Genomic DNA, 20,070 nt, shown 5'->3' on the forward strand with positions numbered 1-20,070 from the left:
CTTTGGAGGATAGGGACATAATTCAAAATGACCTTAGCAAGTTAGAGAAATGGTCAGAGGTAAACAGGATGCGGTTTAATAAAGAGAAATGCAAAGTGCTCCACTTAGGAAGGAACAATCAGTTCCATACATACAAGATGGGAAGCGACTGTCTAGGAAGGAGCATGGCGGAAAGGGATCTAGGGTATCATCTGCAAACTTAATAAGCGTACTCTCTATCCCAATATCTACATCATTGATCAGTACAGAGTAGAGTAGAAGAATGACTTCTAGTGTCTTGCTCACAACATTCCTGTGAATGCATCCCAGAATCATGGGGGAGGATGGAGTGAGCAGGGGCGGGGCCTCGGAGAAGGGGCACAAAGGAGGTGGGGAAAGGATATTTGGGTTTGAGGTAGATTTGGATTGCACATAAATTCAAAAAGTGATCTTGTGTTTCAAAAGTGACCACTGCTTCAGCAGCTTCTTGCTCAGCAAGGCAGTGCCCTGCCCCCCAACAATCAGCTGAACTACCTGCCTGCGCTGGCCAGCTGTGAGGCTCTAGTAGCAATGCAGGCTCGATGCTGCATGGCACAGTGTGGGGCAGGGCTGAGCTCCTGCCCACATCCCAATGAAAATCATCTCACGTGCCATACTGTAGATTGCTATACACAGCTGTACACAGACAACCCAGGAAGTTTTTGGAGAAGGTTGGGGATAACTTCCTGGTACAAGTGCTGGAGGAACCAACCAAAGGTCATTCACAGCTTGACCTGCTGCTCACATACAGGGAAGAACTGGTAGGGGAAGTAGACGTGGGTGGCAACTTGGGAAGCAGTGATTGAGATGGTAGATTTCAAGATCCTGACAAAAGGAAGAAAGGAGAGCAGCAAAATACACACCCTGAGCTTCAGAAAATCAGACTTAGACTCCCTCAGGAAACTGATGGGCAGGATCCCCTCGCATGCTAACCTGAGGGGGAAAGGAGTCCAGGAGAACTGGCAGTATTTTTAAAAAGCCTTATTGAAAGCACAGGAACAAACCATCCTGATGCACAGTAAGAAATGTAAATGTGGTAGGTGACCAGCTTAGCAGCGAGGTCCTTGGTGACCTTGAAATCCTTGGTGAGTTTAAACACAAAAAGGACGCTTACAAGAAGTGGAAGCTTGGACAGACGACCAGGGAGCAGTATAAATATATTGCTTGAGAATGCAGGAGAGTAATCAGGAAGGTAAAAGTGCAATTGGTAGCAAGGGATCTGAAGGGTAACAAGAAAGGTTTCTACAGGCATGTTAGCAATAAGAGACTGAGTAGGGAGTGTGTGGGACCTTTACTGGATGAGGGAGGTTACCTAGAGACAAATTATGTGGGAAAAGCTGAAGTACTAAATGCTTTTTTTTTTTGCCTCTGTCGTCACAGACAAGGTCAGCTCCCATACTACTGCACTAGGCAACACAGTGTGGAAAGGAAGTGGGCAGCCCTAGGAGAAAGTACAGGATTAGAATCATAGAATACTAGGACTGGAAGGGACCTCGAGAGGTCATCGAGTCCAGTCCCCTGCCCCCATGGCAGGACCAAATACTGTCTAGACCATCCCTGATAGACATTTATCTAACCTACTCTTAAATATCTCCAGAGATGGGGATTCCACAACCTCCCTGGGCAATTTATTCCAGTGTTTGACTACCCTGACAGTTAGGAACTTTTTCCTAATGTCTAGCCTAAACCCTTGCTGCAGTGTAAGCCCATTTCTTCTTGTTCTATCCTCAGGAGCCAAGATGAACAAGTTTTCTTCCTCCTCCTTATGACACCCTTTTAGATACCTGAAAACGGCTATCATGTCCCCCGTCAGTCTTCTCTTTTCTAAACTAAACAAACCCAATTCTTTCAGCCTTCCTTCATAGGTCACGTTCTCTAGACCTTTAATCATTCTTGCTGCTCTTCTCTGGACCCTGGCTAGAGAAGCCAGACGTATACAAATCCATGGGTCTGGATTTAATGCACCCTAAGGTACTGAGGGAGTTGACAGATGTCATTTCAGAGCCTTTGGCCATTATCTTTGAAAACTCATGGAGATTAGAAAAGTCCCAGGTGATTAGAAAAAGGCAAATGTAGTGCCCATCTTTAAAAAAGGACAATCCAGGGAACTGTAGCCCACTCTACCTCACCTCAGTCCCTGGAAAAATCATGGTGGGAATCATCAAAGATGTGATTATAAAGCACTTGGAAGAGGAGGAAGTAATCAGGAATAGTCAACATGGATTCACCAAGGGCAAGTCATGCCTGACCCATCTGATTAGCTTTTGTGTTGAGGTAACTGGCTCAGTGAACATGGGGAAGTTGGTGAATGTGATATACTTTGACTTCAGCAAAGCTTTTGATACTATTTTTCACAATATTCTTGCCAGCAAGTTAAGGAAGTATGAATTGTATAAATGGACTGTAAGGTGGCTGGAAAGCTGGCTAGAATGTCGGGCTCAGTGGGTAGTGATCAATGGCTTAGTGTTTGGCTGGTGGTCGTTTTCAAGCGAAGTGTCCCAAGGATCAGTTCTAGGGCTGGTTTTATTCAAAATCTTTATTAATGACCTGGATGAAGGGATGGATTGCACTCTCAGGAAGTCTGCGGATGACACTAATCTAGGGGGAGAGGTAGATAATTGGAGGATAGGGATGGGTCCACAGTGACTTAGACAAATTGGAGGATTGGGCCAAAAGAAATCTGAGGAGGTTCAACAAGGACAAGTGCAGAGTCCTGCACTTGGGATGGAAGAATCCCAAGCAGTGTTACAGGCTGGGGACTGACTGGCTAAGTAGCAGTTCAGCAGAAAAGGACCTGGGGGTTACAGTGGATGAGAAGCTAGATATGAGTCAACAGTGTGCCCTTGTAGCCAAGAAGGCTAATGGCATATTAGGGTGCATGAGGAGGAACATTTCCAGCAGATCTAGATAAGTTGTTATTCCCCTGTATTTGGCATTGGTGAGGCTACATCTGGAGTACTGCATCCTGTTCTGGACCCTCCTTCCCCACTATAGAAATGATGTGGACACATTGGAGAGTGTCCAGTAGAGGGCAACCAAAATGACTAGGGGGCTGGAGCACGTGACCTACGAGGAGAGGCTGAGGGATTTGGGCTTATTTAGTCGGCAGAAGAGAGGAGTGAGGGGGGATTTGATAGAAGTCTTCAACTTCCTGAAGGGAGGTTCCAGAAAGGATGTTCTCACTGGTGACGGCAGAACAAGGAGCAATGGTCTCATGTTACAGTGGGAGAGGTCCAGGTTGGATATTAGGAAAAACTATTTCACTAGGAGGGTGGTAAAGTACTGGAATGAGTTACCTAGGGAGATGTTGGGATCTCCATCCCTATCAGAGGGGTAGCCGTGTTAGTCTGAATCTGCATAAACAACGTGAAGTCCTTTGTAAAGCCCACAAAAGCTTATGCTCCAATAAATCTTGTTAGTCTATAAGGTGCCACCGGACTTCTTGTTCTCCATCCCTAGATGTTTTTAATTCCCGGCTTTACAAAGCCCTTCCTGGGATGATTTAATTAGTGTTGGTCCTGCTTTGCTCAGGGAACTGGACTGAATGACCTCCTGAGGTCTCTTCCAACCCTAGGATTCTATGATCCCTGCGTTAAGGCATTTCAACCCCATACCAGTGCAACTCAAAGTTGTTTGAGTTGTTTGTGCAACACAGTGTTGTTTGAATGGACATCAGATGTACAGCATTCGTGCTCAATAGGGATTCAGTCCATTCTCAGCAGGAAGGATTTGACTAGAACATGCTATTAATCCAATTGGAAACTTTTCTCCTCTTGGTCTTGACAACACAAGTTATCTCCAGAGTCTGCTGGGATCTCTGCTGACCTAGATATGTACTTGTTTAAGCTGTCAGGTCGTTTTGTCAGTTAGCTATGGTCCATTCTGGTAGCAATCATTGCTGTTCCTCCTCCTATTGGGGATCATGCTGTTTTCACTTATCCCACGGTAGCTAGATTCCTTTTAGGATTTACAAGCTCCTTTCTACAATTGGTAAGGCCAGAATTTCAGTGGTCTCTCAACATCCTCTCTCATCTAACTCTTTTTGTAGTATTAGCCGCCAGTTCTATGTCCTTTTACTTGGTGAAAGTTGCCTTCCTATTTCCCATCACGTGAACCTGAAGGGCAAATGATCTGGGAACACTCATGGCCAGAGCTCGACAAATACACTCGCCCACGGCGAGTAGATTTTACCAGCTGGCAAGTGCAGGGGCAGACTGCCCTGGTGGGCCGTTGTGATGGGCTTGCCGAAGCCCTCACTATGGGCGGCGCAGCCCCATCCGATCCGCCGGCCGGTGGAGGAGCAGAGTACTGCCGAGAAGAGGGAAGTGCGGCGATTCTTGCCACCGGACTGCCTGCGTGAAGCTCCGGCGCAAGCCAGAGGGCAGGATGCCAGCAGACGCCAGAATGCTGGCGTGATGTGGCCCCCCCATTTTAAAGGGCCGCAGCAGCTCAGCTCTGGCCGCGTGTCCCCAGAAGCTGGCTGCGGCACATGGCGCAGCCAGGCCCTGCCCCACCGGCTCCAGTCCTGCCACGGCCCCAGCCCACTCATCCACGAGAGACCGCTCCCTGTCGACCGACTGGCTCGCTGCGCCCACCCGCGCCCCTTTGTCTCCATGCCGCCCATTCCCCATGCCTCCCCTGCACCCCGGACCCCCTGCTCTCCCTCTTCCCTGCGACTCTCTGGCTCTGCACCACTCTTGCACCCCGCACCCTGCTCCCCCGATCCCTGCCCCCCCAGCTCTGTGCTGCCCGTTCCCTGCACTGCCCCTAGACCCCGATCCCTCTGCCCCTCCCGTTCCCCATGTCCCATTCCCCGTGCCTCTACCACACCCCGCACTCTTGCCCCCCCCCCCGTCCCTGCGTCCCTCTGGCTCTATGCCTCCCGTTCCCCGCGCCACTCCTGTACACCCCCCTCCCCACTGTTCCCTGCACCCCTCTGGCTCTGTGCTGTCCCTGCACCCCCTGTGGGTCTGGAGTGAGGGGTGCTTGTCCATAGGGAGGGGCTGGACAGGGCAGGGAAAAGGCTGCTGTGACCCAGCAGCCAGTGAAAGGAGGAGTTCACTTGAAGCACCTTTGCCTTTATTGAAAAAAATGAATGAAAATGCTATTTGCTATTTATAGGGCTAAAATGCCGGGACAAAAATGAAAACAAAACAAACAACAAAACCCATTGCAAAATGCAAACATGTAAAAGACAACAAAAAGGGGGGGGGGATAAAATGTTTTGCTTGGGGCAGCAAAAAAGCTAGAGCTGGCCCTGGGGGAGGGGAAGGGGAAGGGGCCCGGCTGGGTTGTGAGAAGGGGAGGGGAAAAATATGGGGAAGGGGCTAGTGCAGAGGGGAGGGCAGGAGGTCAGGAGAAGAAGAAGAAAGGGGAAGGCACCAAGGGACAGGGGTGCAGGAGACACAAATCCCAAGGGGCCAAATGCAGACAATATGGAAAAAGGCGGGGGGGGGGACAGGGTGATGCTGGGAGAGGAGAGGGTAAGGGTACTGGGGGCTAGAGGGAAGAGGGGGAGGTACTGGGAGAAGGCTTGAAAGAAGGGGTGGGCATGAGGAAGGCAGGGATGGAGCAAGGCATGTGTGAGGGCACAGGGGCATGAGGGGAACAGGGGCAGAGGGTGGTGAGGGGGTGGGCATCAGGGAAAAAGGGGGCAGAGGCAGAGGGGGAGGCACCAGGAGGGTGCAGGTGCCAGGGGATTCTGGGGGTGAAGCAGAAGGGCAGACCCTGCAGGGGAGGGACCAGCACCAGAGGAGAGAGGCAGGGCAGGAGTGTAGAGGGAGGTGTTAGGAGAGAGAATAAGGAGGGGTAGATCACTTGATCAGAGTGGGGCTACTGGAAGAGTGAGCACAGGGGGGAGAGAAGGGCGGGTGGAGGGGGGCAGGTCTCAGGAAGGCTGAGGGCAGTGAGAAGGGCAGGAGTCAGGACAGCAGAGGAGGTTGAGGGGTTGGAGGGCAGCAGGCCCCAGGGGAGCTGATGGAGCAAGGGGAGGAAACATGGCAGCAGAGGAAAAAGGTAGAGGTTTATAAGATATTTATTAATAACTTGGGTGATATTTATTAATAACATGTTAGTAATTACTGTTCTTACTCTTATTAGGAATGTATGCCATTAAAAAAACACTATTTGGGGGGGAGGGTGGCGAGTCCCTTTTTTTGTCTGGCAAGTAGGGTTTTCCATAATTTGTCGAGCCCTGCTCATGGCAGACCCACCATTTACTACTTAGAATCATAGAACACTAGAACTGGAAGGGACCGAGAGAGGTCATTGAGTCCAGTCCCCTGCCCTCATGGTCTATATCATTCCTGATAGATGCCTGTCTAACCTGCTCTTAAATATTTCCAGTGATGGGGATTCCACTACCTCCCTAGTCAATTTATTCCAGTGTTTAAACCCCTCTGACAGGTAGGAAGTTTTTCCTAATGTCCAACCTAAGCCTCCCTTGCTGCAGTTTAATCCCATTGTTTCTTGTCCTATCCACAGAGGCCAAGGACAACAATTTCTCCCCCTCCTCCTCGTAACTCCCTTTTGGATATCTGAAAACTGCTATTATGTCCTCTCTCAGTCTTCATGACTCATGTCCCCAGGCTGCTAGTGCTGCGACTTCAGAGGCAAGGTGGTGCTGAAAGGGCAAGTCTCCTTTCCCTGTCCACACAGAACAGCAGTGGTGGAGGGTTTACTACTACTGATGGGCAGCTAGGGTGGTGCTGGCTTTCTAGGGTTTTTTGCATGCTGTCCCAAGAGGAGTGGTAGTGTGAGGACTTGGAGCTGGCTATAGAGGTGCTGGTTCTGGGAAAGGAGTGCTGTGGTGATTGCCTAAGGACAAGTGTTATCATTGCTAGGCCATTTTTACTGCACAGCCTGTGCGGGCTCCACCCTGGGGCCGTGTCCAGACTCAAGGGGGTTTTTCGGGAAAAGTAGCCTTTTTCCAAAAAAACTTCCCCTGCGTCCAGACTCAAGCCGCGTTCTTTCAAAATTATTTCGAAAGAACGCGGCTTTTCTTTCGATGGCGGTAAACCTCAATTTACGAGGAAGAACGCCTTCTTTCGAAAGTTCCTCTTTCGAAAGAAGGCGTTCTTCAATGTAAAGAGGCCGTCTTCGAAAGAGAGCATCCAGACTCGCTGGGTGCTCTCTTTCGAAAAAGCGGATTTTTCTTTCGAAAGATCCACCTGCAGTCTAGACGCGATCTTTCGAAAGAGGCTCTTTCGAAAGAAGCCTGCAGTCTAGACATAGCCTGGGTCTTTTGCCATCTCCTAGTTAATGCCTGAGTTAGCAGCACCAGGCCGACCATGAGAGGGTGCTACCCTGGAGTAGGGGGATGCTGCAGAAAACTGCCAATCCTTCCCAATAATTTGAGCCTCAAGATTACATCTATTGAAGCCTGTCCTCTACTCCTCTTGACCTATCTGACTACAGCCTCTAAACCCATGTCCCAACCTCCAGGCTGTCTATCCCAACATCATCCCTCTATAGCAGTGGTTCCCAACCTTTTCGCTAGTGCGGACCCCCAATAACCCCCCAAACCATTTGCGGACCCCCATCAAAGCCATTTCTAGCTGCAATTCTAGTAGTCAGCAGAGTATTTTCTCACTTTTCATTGACTTATGTCTGTTTGATTAGACATTCCACTTGGGGATGCTTCACTCTGCTCATCAGTCTCCTTTCTCTCCAGCGAGTCTGATTTCAGCCACAGATCCATGTTGAATGTATGGCTAACATTTGCATGCTTCTAACTGTCGTGATTGTTTCATCATAGAAATGTGCCACATCATGGTTTTTCGGACTGCAGTTAATAACATTATTGGAAGATATTTAATTTAAAATTTAAAATAATAATTGATTTGTAACTTAGCAATTTATTTAAAATTTATTTTCTGTGATCATTTTTATTTATCTTTTTTTTTTCACGGACCCCCTGCAATACTCTCGTGGACCCCAACGGGTCTGCGGATCCCCAGTTCGGAACCACTGCTCTACAGGAATCTTCCACCATCCTATTCTGCACCCTCAGCCGCTAAGCTCTACCCCCACACAGACACAGCTTCCATTCCAATGCAGATTCTACTCTCACTCCCACTGCACAGAACAGGAAACTTCCATCTGCAGAAGAATTGCTGTTTTAGTAGGCATTGAAAGCTGATGCTCTGATGCTATTTGGTAAAATTTCAGAAAATGTGGGGTTAATTTTTTAGACTTTGCCCCCATCTGCTTGACACCCTATGTAGTGCCTTAGTGAGAGCTCATCGCACCAGAGCACAAGCAAACTCCACGGCATCTTTCTGAGACATATCTTTACTAGAAAAATGCAGGGCAGCTACTGCTGCACATGTGTGAACCAATGGACCCTGCTTGCTAGAATTTCCAGACTCAGGTGCCTACTGCACATACATACCCATGTGTGGAACAGAGATGGGACCACACATCTTGAAGAACCTACAGAGAGAAGTACGTCATGTCCATTTCCTCTGATATTACAGACTTTGTTGTCTTTTTAAGGCATGTTCCTTGCTTTGAAATAAAAAGGGTGAGGAGCATTTATAGCAATATATGAATTTAGAAAGACCTTCAGATGCCATCCATTGCTATACAGCTGCATTGTAGCAGCATTAGGGTAACTTATCACCCATGAATGAGTATGGTGAACGTCCATTAATTTTTCCAAAATTAGCCAAGCAAGTTATTGGTTGTATTAGTTGAATATTCAAAAGGCCATCTTGTTTAAAGAATAATTAATTTATAAACTGAATTGTTAGCTTTTTAATTTTGTAGTTTGTCAATTAGTTGATGTGAAAAATAGACATTAATAAAATCTTATTGTTAGAGATTTTCATCATATTGAATACTAAACTTTGTAAGACTGCACTGATGGCAGCTGAAGTACATTTCAGAAACTTACATTTGACATTTAAAAAACTTCAAGCCATTGAAGCTGAATATTAAGTGATGTTTTAATATCATTCACTGCTGATGTGCTTTCTGGAGCTGAGAACAGTCTCAGTATTTATGTCTTTTCCAAGTTTACATATAAAATTCCTTTGTCATAAATAAAATGTAAGCATTATTTTGTACATACAGTATAAAAATGTCTTAAGGACTATACTTGGGATGTTAAGGACTAGTCGACTATTGTTAAGCAAATGGATAGTCGACTAGTCAATTCCTTCCCCTCCCCCCTTGCTACTCTATCAGATAGAAGCAGCAAAGTGGGGAGAGGGAGAGGCAGTACTTTAAAGCAACAGGGCCACACGTGGAGCCAGGGATCAGCTGGGGACTGCCCAACTGATCTCGGACTCCAGTGCGACATTTCTGCAATCCAGGGATCGGCTGGGGAGTCTCCAGCTGACCCTGGGTTCTGGGGAAATGCCACACGGCATTTCAGCGGAACCCAGGATCAGCTGGGGAGTCCCCAGCTGACTGCGGGTTTTGCACGGCATTTCCCCAGGATCCGGGATCAGCTGGGGACTCCCCACCTGTCAAGGCTGATTTCCCCTCTCTAGCACGATGAATGCAGGAGTGGTGGCCCGCAAATGAACCCCCAAAATCTTATCTCACCGGGCTTTGGTATAAAACTTCCCCCAAAAACCCTAAAAACCTAGATTTTGGGGATAAAGAAATCTGCTGCCACCACCCAAGTAATAGTAAGAAAACCAGGGAAGATATCACTTGGGAAATCTCAGCCCTAAAGTAAAACCAGGACACAAAAATTAACCAATACCAGGTTAATAAAAAAGAAAGAACTTATACTATCACAACAATACTCCTGTTACAGGCATAGTTGGATTGGCTAGATGGTAAAAGCTACCAATAAATAAACTCATGGGGAATTTTCCCATGGGAACAGAACTTAGTTACGAAAGAGAGGAAACGCCATTTCTAAATGCACAGACATCAGATTCGCATTCCCAAACCATAAAACAATAAAACGTAACGGATTTATCTAGACTTTGCCCTCTTTACAGATGGTAAAAAGTATTTTCTTGGAGAGGGGCATGTTGTCTTTCCCCCTCAGTATCTGGAGAGTCAACTGCCCCAGAGACAAAGGAGGGAGAAGCCAAAAATTCCTTTGTCTCAGTTTGAAATCCCTGTCTGCATTTCTGTTGGCTGACTGCTACCTAGCTAGGCACAGTTAACCCCTTAGTCCCCAGGCTGCTGCCCATCCCTCATGGTTATGACACCAGCTGATCCTGGGTTTGCAGAAATGCCGCACTGGCTGGGCTCCACATGGCATTTTAAATTGGCAGTGTAGCATGGAGCCTGGAGTCAGCGGGGTCTCTTGAGTCCCCTGCTGAACCCAGGCTCCATACTGTGCTGCCAGTTTGAATTGCATAAGAGCCCCTGCTGGGGACTTTTGCGTGTTTCAAAGCTGGTACACCGCGTGCAGCCCAGAGTCAGTGGGATTTCCTGCTGGCCCCAGGCTGCATGCAGAGTTCCGCATTCCTCTGTTGAAATGTACAAGAGCCCCAGTGTGGGATCTTGTACATTTCAAAGGAGAAATGCCGAAGTGCCTATCGAGTAATCGAGGGAAATTCCATCGACTACTCGACTAGACTATTAACTGCAATTTAACATCCTTAGACTGTACTATATAAAATATTTTGGCTAAATATCAGTTTATGGAAAAGCTTATGCAATAGATTAAGACAGTCATATACAAGTTTGGGGTCTTTTTTATTTAAATATAAAATCAGCCAACATGTAGACTATAGATTTTCTATCTAGTATATAAAGGATCTCAATACAAGTGCATCTGCCCCAAGCAGTGAACGACAGCATGCATACATTGTTTTCAGTAAAACATATATGAGCATTTATTACTCTTTATCTCATGCTTGAAATACATTAAACATGCTAACATTTTCCATAAAAAAAAAAAACTTCATGCTGTAAATAAGGTTTTTACACTTTATGTTTTTAATAAAACAGATATGCCCTTTCTTTTATGAAATTTTTGTTTGGCTTGCCTTTGTGAACATTGAGAAGTTTCTTCGTCAGTATTATATATGGTATATATTTTGTTGAGGACTGTCTGATTGCATTTTTTTTAATTAAAGGACTACATTTTTTACATGTATGCCAGTTTCTTAGAACAATAATTACTCACCATGTTATCAAAGTTCCTTACAAACATTTACATTTTTAGGTGGCCAAGAAGAATATGTCTTGTCTTATGAACCAGTCAATCAACAAGAAGGTTTGTGGAACCTGTTACATTTTTAAAAATACATGTATTGTGATATCAAAATGTGTCATGTTTCCCTAGACACGAGCATTACACTTAGCATCCCAAACAGCTGTTACATAGTTTATGAGTTATAATATATATACTGCAATAATATTGTAATGCACCAATACTAATGTTTGTTAATTAGTACAAGTCCCTAGTAATATCTGTATACCATTGATTTTATACAGAGAAAATTTATTTTTAAGAATTTTATCTGAATTTGAATTCTGTCAGATCTTAGAGCTTGATTACGTGTTCTTTAATACTCTCGGTATCTTCCTTTCTGTTCTAATTCCATTTCCCCATTCCAGAGCAACAAAAACTTAGTATGTTATTAAATTATTGATCTGTTTGAATTGCCAGCTAGAGCTGCTAAAATATTTTTCACTGAATTTGACCATTTTTCAAAGTTTTCCACAAAACATTTAAATATTTTTAAACTTTTTGGTTTGAAATATTTTGACTGAAAATTTTTAGGGAAGAAGCTGATTTGTTCCTACTCTAAATATCCCCCACCCTCACTGCAGGATTTTTCCATGATCACTTTCATTAGCTTAATCACATCGTGATTTTTTTTTTCAATATTAACAATTTGAATTTTTGGAAATGAGGCAGCTTTGCTTCCAAAATGTGTCTGGAAAAAATGGGGTCAAAATGTTGTAAAACTTAATGGGATAACAGTTAGTTTTGAATTGGCCAAAATTCCTGCTCAGCTTTTTATTATTTTTAAGTTATTTTTATATGCAACCATTTCATTCTTTGCCAACCTTCTGATCCTTGTGCAATAGCTTTAGATTTTTTGACTGATTTTTCAAGACACTGAGTGGTTACAAAGTGGTTAGAATCTATACCACATTTTTGGAATTTGAAAGTAAAAAGGATGTCTGTTCAGAATAGTCTAAATGTGTGGCAGATAATTACAATAGCATTTATAAAGTACATCAGAAATAAAGAGTCCATTTAAAGTTATAAAGCATTTGCAAGATAAAGCATTTGCATTTGAAAGAATTATCCTCCTCCTTAGAGGTTTTTAGGGAGAGGCCATGGGGGCGGGGAGACTTCTGGAGAACTGAGATTTCTCTGGATCAACCTCATGCTCCGTGTCACAGTTTCAAAGTAAACTGTATCTGAATTCCCCCTCCATGGTCCCTCAAGGAAACCTGCTTAAGGTTTTAACTCTCAGCCATTACACCTCCTTCGGGATACATCCCTGTGGGAGCTCTGCTCAGGTCAAGGTGCGTCCCAGCTCCTTTGATAGGAGATTTTCTCAGCAGTGCACTCTCCTCCTCCCCCCACCCCCGCAGGCCGTGCACGCACTTTGCCTGCCTGACAAGCTATCAGAGTGTAAATAGCACACGCATGGTCCGGGCTCCTCAGTTCTTTCTCTATTGTCCTGGGCCAGAGACAGGGTACAGCAGTCACGCTGCCCACCTCAGGCATAATTTCTTAGTTACACATAGTTATATAGCTACTTAGTTTCAGTTAACATATAGATAGTTAATTAGTATCTTTGTTCTTCCTGTTTATTTAAAAAAACAAACAAAACCCCTCCCTTTCAACATGACAAGCTCTCCCGGTTACAAGAGGTTTTCCTCTTGTAAAGAAGCCATCCCTGTCTCTGATGGCCATTCTCAGTGTGTCAGATGTTTGGGGGAGTCCCTCGTCCCCCAAAAATGTTCTCACTGTCAAAAATTAAAAGTGCGCGCTCAGAAGGACAGAGAGCTGCGTCTGAAGCTGTCATTGCTCCAGGACTCCCTCAGACATGCATTGGACCCTGGACAAAACTCTGCAGATTCTCAGCAAAAAAACTATCAAGTCCAGGAAAAGACCTGCTTCCTGCGCTTCCCCAGGCAGGGAAAGAAGCACAGACTTTCAGTCTCGTCAATGTCAGCCATTCCGCGGCTGAGCACTTTTGACTCTGCAGGCATCTCCGGTACCAACCGTAAGTCGGCAGCCACTTTACAAGGTGCTGAAGCAAAGGGCTTTCAGCTGCCCATCCCTTTGAGTGCACCCAGGGGCCCCTCAGTGACCTTGGTGCCATCCTCAGGCTTGCAACAATCTATTCAAGCAGCAGAAGCGGCACTTCCTTTGGAACCTGCTACTCCGCTTGAGCCTTTGAAGCTGTGGAGGCTGCCTGCCTATTCAGCAGGGCAGCAACAAACAGCTGTGACTCACACCGGCACCGGCACACTCCTCCGCTTCCATGGCACATTGCATGCTCACCTCAGCACGGCACCGCAGTCCCTCTCTGCACCAGAACACACACTGAAGTTTGGTTTTTCTCAGCCCCAGTTCGACAGTGCAGCTGATCTCACTGTCTTCCCCTCTCCAGGGTCTCCTGTTTTGGAGGGGGATATTTCACCAGAGCCACAAGCACAATGCTGCCAGTCTGCTGCGACCCCTCTCCACCTTTCTAGTGGGAAGAAAGATGACTTGGAGAACAACGACCTTTCTCAACCCTATTACCTACCTAAGTATAGGGACCCACACTGGCAAAATACAGCTGCTTGCAATACCCGTGGTATGCCCATCCCTGGCTGGCATCACCTATACCATTCCCTGCCATACTGGAGTAACTGGGAACACTACAGAGTACAGCATATTAATCATCCACAGTGCTACTTGCAGTGGTAACAGCATATTTAAGGAAGCAGGACCTGATAATTTTCCCATATCTGGACGATTGTCTGCTGAAGTCTCCAACCCATTCTCACGCTCTTCATGCAACATCAATGACGATGCCGTGCTTCCAAAAGTTGGACCTTCAAATAAACAAGAGACAAGTCAACATTAACACCTACCCAAAAAATCCACTTCATAGGCACCTGTCTCGACTCCACTACTGGCCGAGCCTCACTGCCACAGGAAAGATTCAGAGCAATCTGCAGTCTCATACACATCACTCGCATCAGCCTCCAGCTACTGGGACACATAGCAGCCTCCACCGTTGTCATCCCCAATGCCCGCCTACCCATGAGATGCCTTCAAACGTGGCTAGCTTTGGTATACAAACCAAAATGGCTCAGGCTCCTCAAGTACCTCACAATGCCTTCTGCAGTCAAAGACTCACTACTGTAGTGAACCATCCCACTACACATATGCGAAGGGGTTCCATTTCAACAAGAACCCCCCACAATCACCATCACAACAGATGCATCCCTCACAGGATGGAGAGCACACATAGGAGAAATCACAACACTGGAACTATGGTCCACTTCCGAAACAACCCTGCATATCAACCTCCTTGAGCTCAGAGCTATACCCTACACCAGCCTCCACTTCCTCCCTGTCATGAGAGGCCGCAATATAAGGATCATGACACACAATGTAGCATGCTTGTTCTACGTGAACTGGCAGCGTGGAGCTTGTTCCCACTCTCTCTGCATGGAGGCCATGAAACTCTGGAATTGGTTCCTAAAACACGTCACCCTATCCGCCACATGGCATCCAAAAGGCCACCGAGGACAAACTCAGTCGTTGCTTCCCTATACAACACAAGTGGGAGTTGGACAGTTCCATCCTACACACCATTTTCCAATGCTGGGCGTTTCCCCAACTCGACCTATTCACAACAGCCCATAACAAAAAATTCCCAGAGTTCTGTTCCAGAGCTGGCCTAGGATCCCACTCCAGAGGGGATACCTTTTTGCTCCCCTGGACCAACAGATGTTTTTACGCCTTCCCACCTATACCCATTCTCAACAGGGTAATACAGAAGATCAGAACAGATAATTCACATGTCATTTTAATAGCACCAGCGTGGCCCAGGCAACCATGATATCCCTTCCTGATGGGCATGTCAATCAATCCTCCCACTTCAGTCCTATCTCCTGTCTCAACACAGTGGCCAGATTCTTCACCCCAACCTAGACTGTCTCCAGCTCAGAGCCTGGCTACTCAGTGGTTCTCACATGAAGAGCTAGTGTGCTCAGAACCAGTATGCACAGTCCTCCTGCACAGCAGGACACTGACCTCCAAAAATGGAAAAGGTATGTTGCTTGGTGCACGCAAAAACCTACCTTCCCAACCTCTGCGCCTCTCCACTCAATCCTTGATTATTTACTGGAACTTAAATCCACAGGCCTCTCTACTAACTCCATCAAGGTCCATCTCGCTGCCATCATCGCATTCCACAAAAAGGTAGATAATGCCACCGTATTTGTATATCCAATCACCAAAAGATTTATGAAGGGCATCCAAGCATAATACCCCTATATCAGACCATCAAAACATCCTTGGGATCTACATCTTGTCGTTAATGCACTCATGCATAAACCCTTTCAGCCTTTGACCACATGCTCTTTCTTACCCCTCTCCATGAAAACAGCATTCCTGGTCGCAATCGCCTTTGCCAGAAGGGTGGGAGAACTCAGAGCACTTGTGGCAGACCCTCCATCTACCACCTTCCTTCGAGATAAAGTCATGCTTCGCACACACCCTAAATTTCTACCCAAAGTACTTTCTTCCTTCCATCTAAACAAACCCATTCACTTACCAACATTCTTCCCGAAACCACATGCCAATGGTTTGAATCTGCCTTGCACACACTACACGTGGGCAGGGCGCTATCATTCTATCTACATAGAACTAAACCATTCATAAAGACTCCTAAGCTCTTTGTCTCCACCGTGTCATGATCTCAGGGAAATGCTATCTCCAAGCAGAGGTTATCTAAATGGATAACTGACGGCATATGCTTGTGCTACCAGTTCTAACAAGTCCAGACTCCTGACTCCAAAAGAGCGCATTCTACACATTCCATCTCCACGTCTACAGCCTTCCTATGCAGCATTCCCCTTGTTGACATATGCAAAGCAGCCACATGCGCATTGGATCTCACATTCGCACGACACTATGCCCTCTTACAGGACACTGCAGCTGACAGCAGACTGGGCAGAGGTGTGTTGTCTGCAGCCTTCCAGCCTAATCCAAAGTCCCTACCGTCCTACGGGACACTGCTTATAGTCACCTAAGTGGAGCACCCACAGGGACATCTCTCGAAGGAGAAAAGGAGGTTACTCACCTATGCAGTAACTGACATTTTTTGAGATGAGTGTCCCTGTGGGTGCTCCACTACTCACCCTCCTCCCCTCTACTTCGGCTATGACATTTGTCCATTGTAGAGAAGGAACTGAGAAGCCTGGACCATGCGCGTGCTGTTTATACTCTGACAGCTCGGCAGGCAGGCAAAGCGCGTGCATGGAGCAGGGGATGCACTGCTGCTCAAAGGCATTGGGACGCACCTTGACCTGAGTGGAACACCCACAGGGACACTCATCTCAAAGAATGTTAGTTTCTGCATAGATGAGTAACCTCTTCTCTCCCCTCTAACTGTGGGTTTTAAGGCTGCACACCTCCCTGTCTCACACTATGCCCAGAAAGCCACTTTGCCTATAGGCCAGCATCTGTGCTTGATTTCTCTTTCTGGCAGGGCCGTGAGAACACTGCCAGCAGTTACAAGTTACTACACGGCTCTTTCTAAGCAAGTACCTTGGGGTAAAATTATTAGATTTTTTTTGTAAAGGTTCTGATACATATGCTAAAAGCTTACAAGAGGTTTCCCCATCTCTCTTGATTGGTCCTAGTACACTAAAGTCTTTTCAAGCCTTCTGCAGGCAATGTGGCCTTTGGACAGGAAGGTCCTGTCTGTTGCTAGATAGAAAGAAGGCACTGATTCCATTTAAATCTGTGTTTTATATATATCCAAAACTCTTTCTTTATCTTTTGGTCTCTGCAAAATAGAGTTTGAACCAGTGTATGCAAGCCTCTCCAGGAAATGGTACCTCTGTGGAGGTATTTAAGACCTTAGTGATTCACTTTAATCACCTACCACTGGCAATAATTCTAGGTAAAGCTGTAGCAACTCTCCCTGCCACTCCAGAGTTGCATATATAAATCATTCCTACATGCAATACTATTTGGTCCCCAAAGATAATGCATGCAGTTGCAATGTCTGTTAGACTCTGCATTCTGCAGCTACCATTGTTCTCAGAATAGCAAGTCTCAAAATATAGTAACTATATTGAAATTCAATACTGGAATTGTTGGATGATGAGATCTTTTGAAAATCTTGATGACTTTAGCATGTAAATAAATGATGAATTTTTCAAAGACGTGGAGCACGTAGCAGCTCATTACAGATTGACTTACAACCTTCAATAATTTCTCCCACCTGGAATACGTTTTGTCTGTTTTAACTGTATCTTAATGTCGTGTCAATAATAATAATTCTTGTTTGGTGAAACGTTGAAGGTGTTTTAATGATCATACTCTAATGAAGAAATATTATCTATCTTTCACAGTCAGTTATACTCGGCCAGTGATTGTTTTGGGACCCATGAAAGACAGAATAAATGATGATTTAATCTCAGAATTTCCAGATAAATTTGGATCATGTGTTCCACGTAAGTCCCAGCAAATACTTGAGCAAATTTAAACAGAGAAGTTCTGCCATAGTCCTACTATGAACTAGGAATCTTAAGTAACAGTTAATTAGCTAATTGAGTTCTCGATTAGTCATAAGAACATAAGAACGGCCGTACTGGGTCAGACCAAAGGTCCTTCTAGCCCAGTATCCTGTCTACCGACAGTGGCCAGCACCAGGTGCCCCAGAGGGGGTGGACCAAAGACAATGATCAAGCGATTTGTCTCCTGCCATCTCTCTCCAGCCTCTGAAAAACAGAGGCCAAGGACACCATTTTATCCCCTGGCTAATAGCCTTTTATGGACCTAATAGTCGATAAGGGGGGCACTTGCTACTGCAGCTCTGCATTTTAAATACTACATTTAAAGTGCAAAGCCACAGCGGGGTTATCTGGGACCAATACAGCTCTATCTCCTCCCCACTCCCTGCACTGCAGAGACAGTGCTGGGGGGAGGCGACTGGCTGGTGCTGGGGGTTGCTGCCTCTGATAGAGAGGCAGTGAGTGGCGGGGAAGAGTAGTTGAGTAGTCACTCAACTACCCAAAAAGCCTATGCTTATCAGGTAGTCAACTACTCAACTAGTCCCCCAATACTATGAACTCTGTGTTAAAATCAGTAATTTTTGGATTGTTATATGTCTTTACCTCCTATGATTATTTAAGTGTTAAATGTGAATCCATTGCTCATTTAACAATTTTACGCTAAAGATGGAAACATTTGCCTCTTAAGTATTGTAGACAACATCTAATTTGTGGTGAAAGTTGTAACTTTCTGCTTAAATAGCTCTTTACTTTTTAAAGATACTACCAGACCAAAACGAGATTATGAGGTCGATGGACGGGATTACCACTTTGTCACCTCTCGAGAGCAGATGGAGAAGGATATTCAGGATCACAGATTCATTGAGGCTGGCCAGTATAACAATCACCTTTATGGAACAAGTGTCCAGTCAGTACGGGAAGTAGCAGAAAAGGTAAATCCTGAGCTTGTGTTTGACTTCTATTTACTGAATTGATTTAAGTACCACAGCTATATTAATAGGGCCTCATTTATATTCCATGATCCTCTGAATATGCCTAATAAATAGAGTAAATATGTAGAATTATAAACGGAGAATAAGAATAGTGTAATTTATATACACAACCAGTTCTGTCCACTTTTTTATTACTATAATGTACAGAAGAGTCTTGCTCCTTCTCACAGGAAAAAAAACATTTTTCTCTTGCAGGGATTTAACACATCAGAGTGATATAGTGACATCTCATATTACTAAGATGTAATCTATTCACAAACACAAAGTGCATTTAATGATAGTTAATGTTACCTCAGGATATACCTCGTCCACCCAAAATGGTAAAAGAATGGAAATAAGAGGTTCATTGAATCATAGGGTTGGAAGAGACCTCAGAAGATTGAGTCCAATCCCATCTAAATCATGCCAGCCATGGCTTTGTCAAGATGGGACTTAAAAACCTCTAGGTATGGAGATTCCACCACGTCCCCAAGTAACCCATTTAGTGCATCACCATCTTTAAGGGGAAAGACTCCTGACTTCCTTTCCACCTTCAAATTTAAACAGATAAGTTCTGCCATAGTCCTACTATGAACTAGGAACTAGTAACAGTTAATTAGCTAATTGAGTTTTCAATTAGTCGATAGGGAGGGGGCACTTTCTACTGCAGCTCTGCATTTTAAATACTACATTTAAAGAGCAAAGCCGCAGCAGGGTTATCTGGGACCACTACAGCTCTGTCTCTTCCCCCCACCCCCTGCACTGCAGAGACAGTGCTAGGGGAAGGGGACTGGCTGGTACTGGGGGTTGCTGCCTCTGATAGAGAGGCAGTGAATGGAAGTGCTTACAGCACTATCAGTGACACACTCTGAACACTTCATAATTCATCTGCAATAAATACCAAACAGCACTCTCTCACTTGTGTTACATGGGTCAAACTAGGTAATTGAATGGCCTTTTCTGGCCTTAAAAATTAATTATTTCACTAGGCGGCTGGTAAAACATAAGAACAGCCATTCTGGATCAGACCAAAGGTCCATATAGCCCAGTATCATGTCTTCCAGCAGTGGCCAATGTCAGATGCCCCAGAGGGAGTGAACAGAACAAGTAATCATCAAGTGATCCCTCTCCTGTTATCTATTTCCAGCCTCTGGCAAACAGAGACTAGGGACACCATTCCTACCCATCCTGGCTCATAGCCATTGATGGACCTCACCTCCATGAATCTGTCTAGTTCCTTTTTGAGCCATGTTAAAGTCCTGGTCTTCACAACATCTGGAATGGGTTACCTAGAGAGGTGGTGAAGTCATCTGGCTACCTCTCTTATGCCTGGTCTGGCAAGACTACTCTCAGGATTTATATAAAGAAGATTTGGGCTCCAGGAAAGGGGGTG

At 45.5% G+C, this 20,070-nt stretch overlaps 1 protein-coding gene across 12 annotated transcripts in view; it reads left to right on the plus strand.

Moving 5' to 3' along the window:
• The window catches only part of DLG1 (discs large MAGUK scaffold protein 1), a 360,129-nt gene that overhangs the window by 311,455 nt on the left and 28,604 nt on the right, over window positions 1-20,070 (plus strand). For all 12 annotated transcript variants that reach the window (XM_075938333.1, XM_075938326.1, XM_075938327.1 and 9 more), the window contains 3 exons: window positions 11,159-11,209; window positions 17,545-17,646; window positions 18,466-18,638. In XM_075938333.1, the coding sequence (XP_075794448.1) occupies window positions 11,159-11,209; window positions 17,545-17,646; window positions 18,466-18,638 (326 nt within the window). The remainder of the gene's footprint in view (window positions 1-11,158; window positions 11,210-17,544; window positions 17,647-18,465; window positions 18,639-20,070) is intronic.

The sequence above is a fragment of the Pelodiscus sinensis genome, chromosome 10 (assembly GCF_049634645.1).
Source record: "Pelodiscus sinensis isolate JC-2024 chromosome 10, ASM4963464v1, whole genome shotgun sequence".
Taxonomy (NCBI): Eukaryota; Metazoa; Chordata; order Testudines; family Trionychidae; genus Pelodiscus; species Pelodiscus sinensis.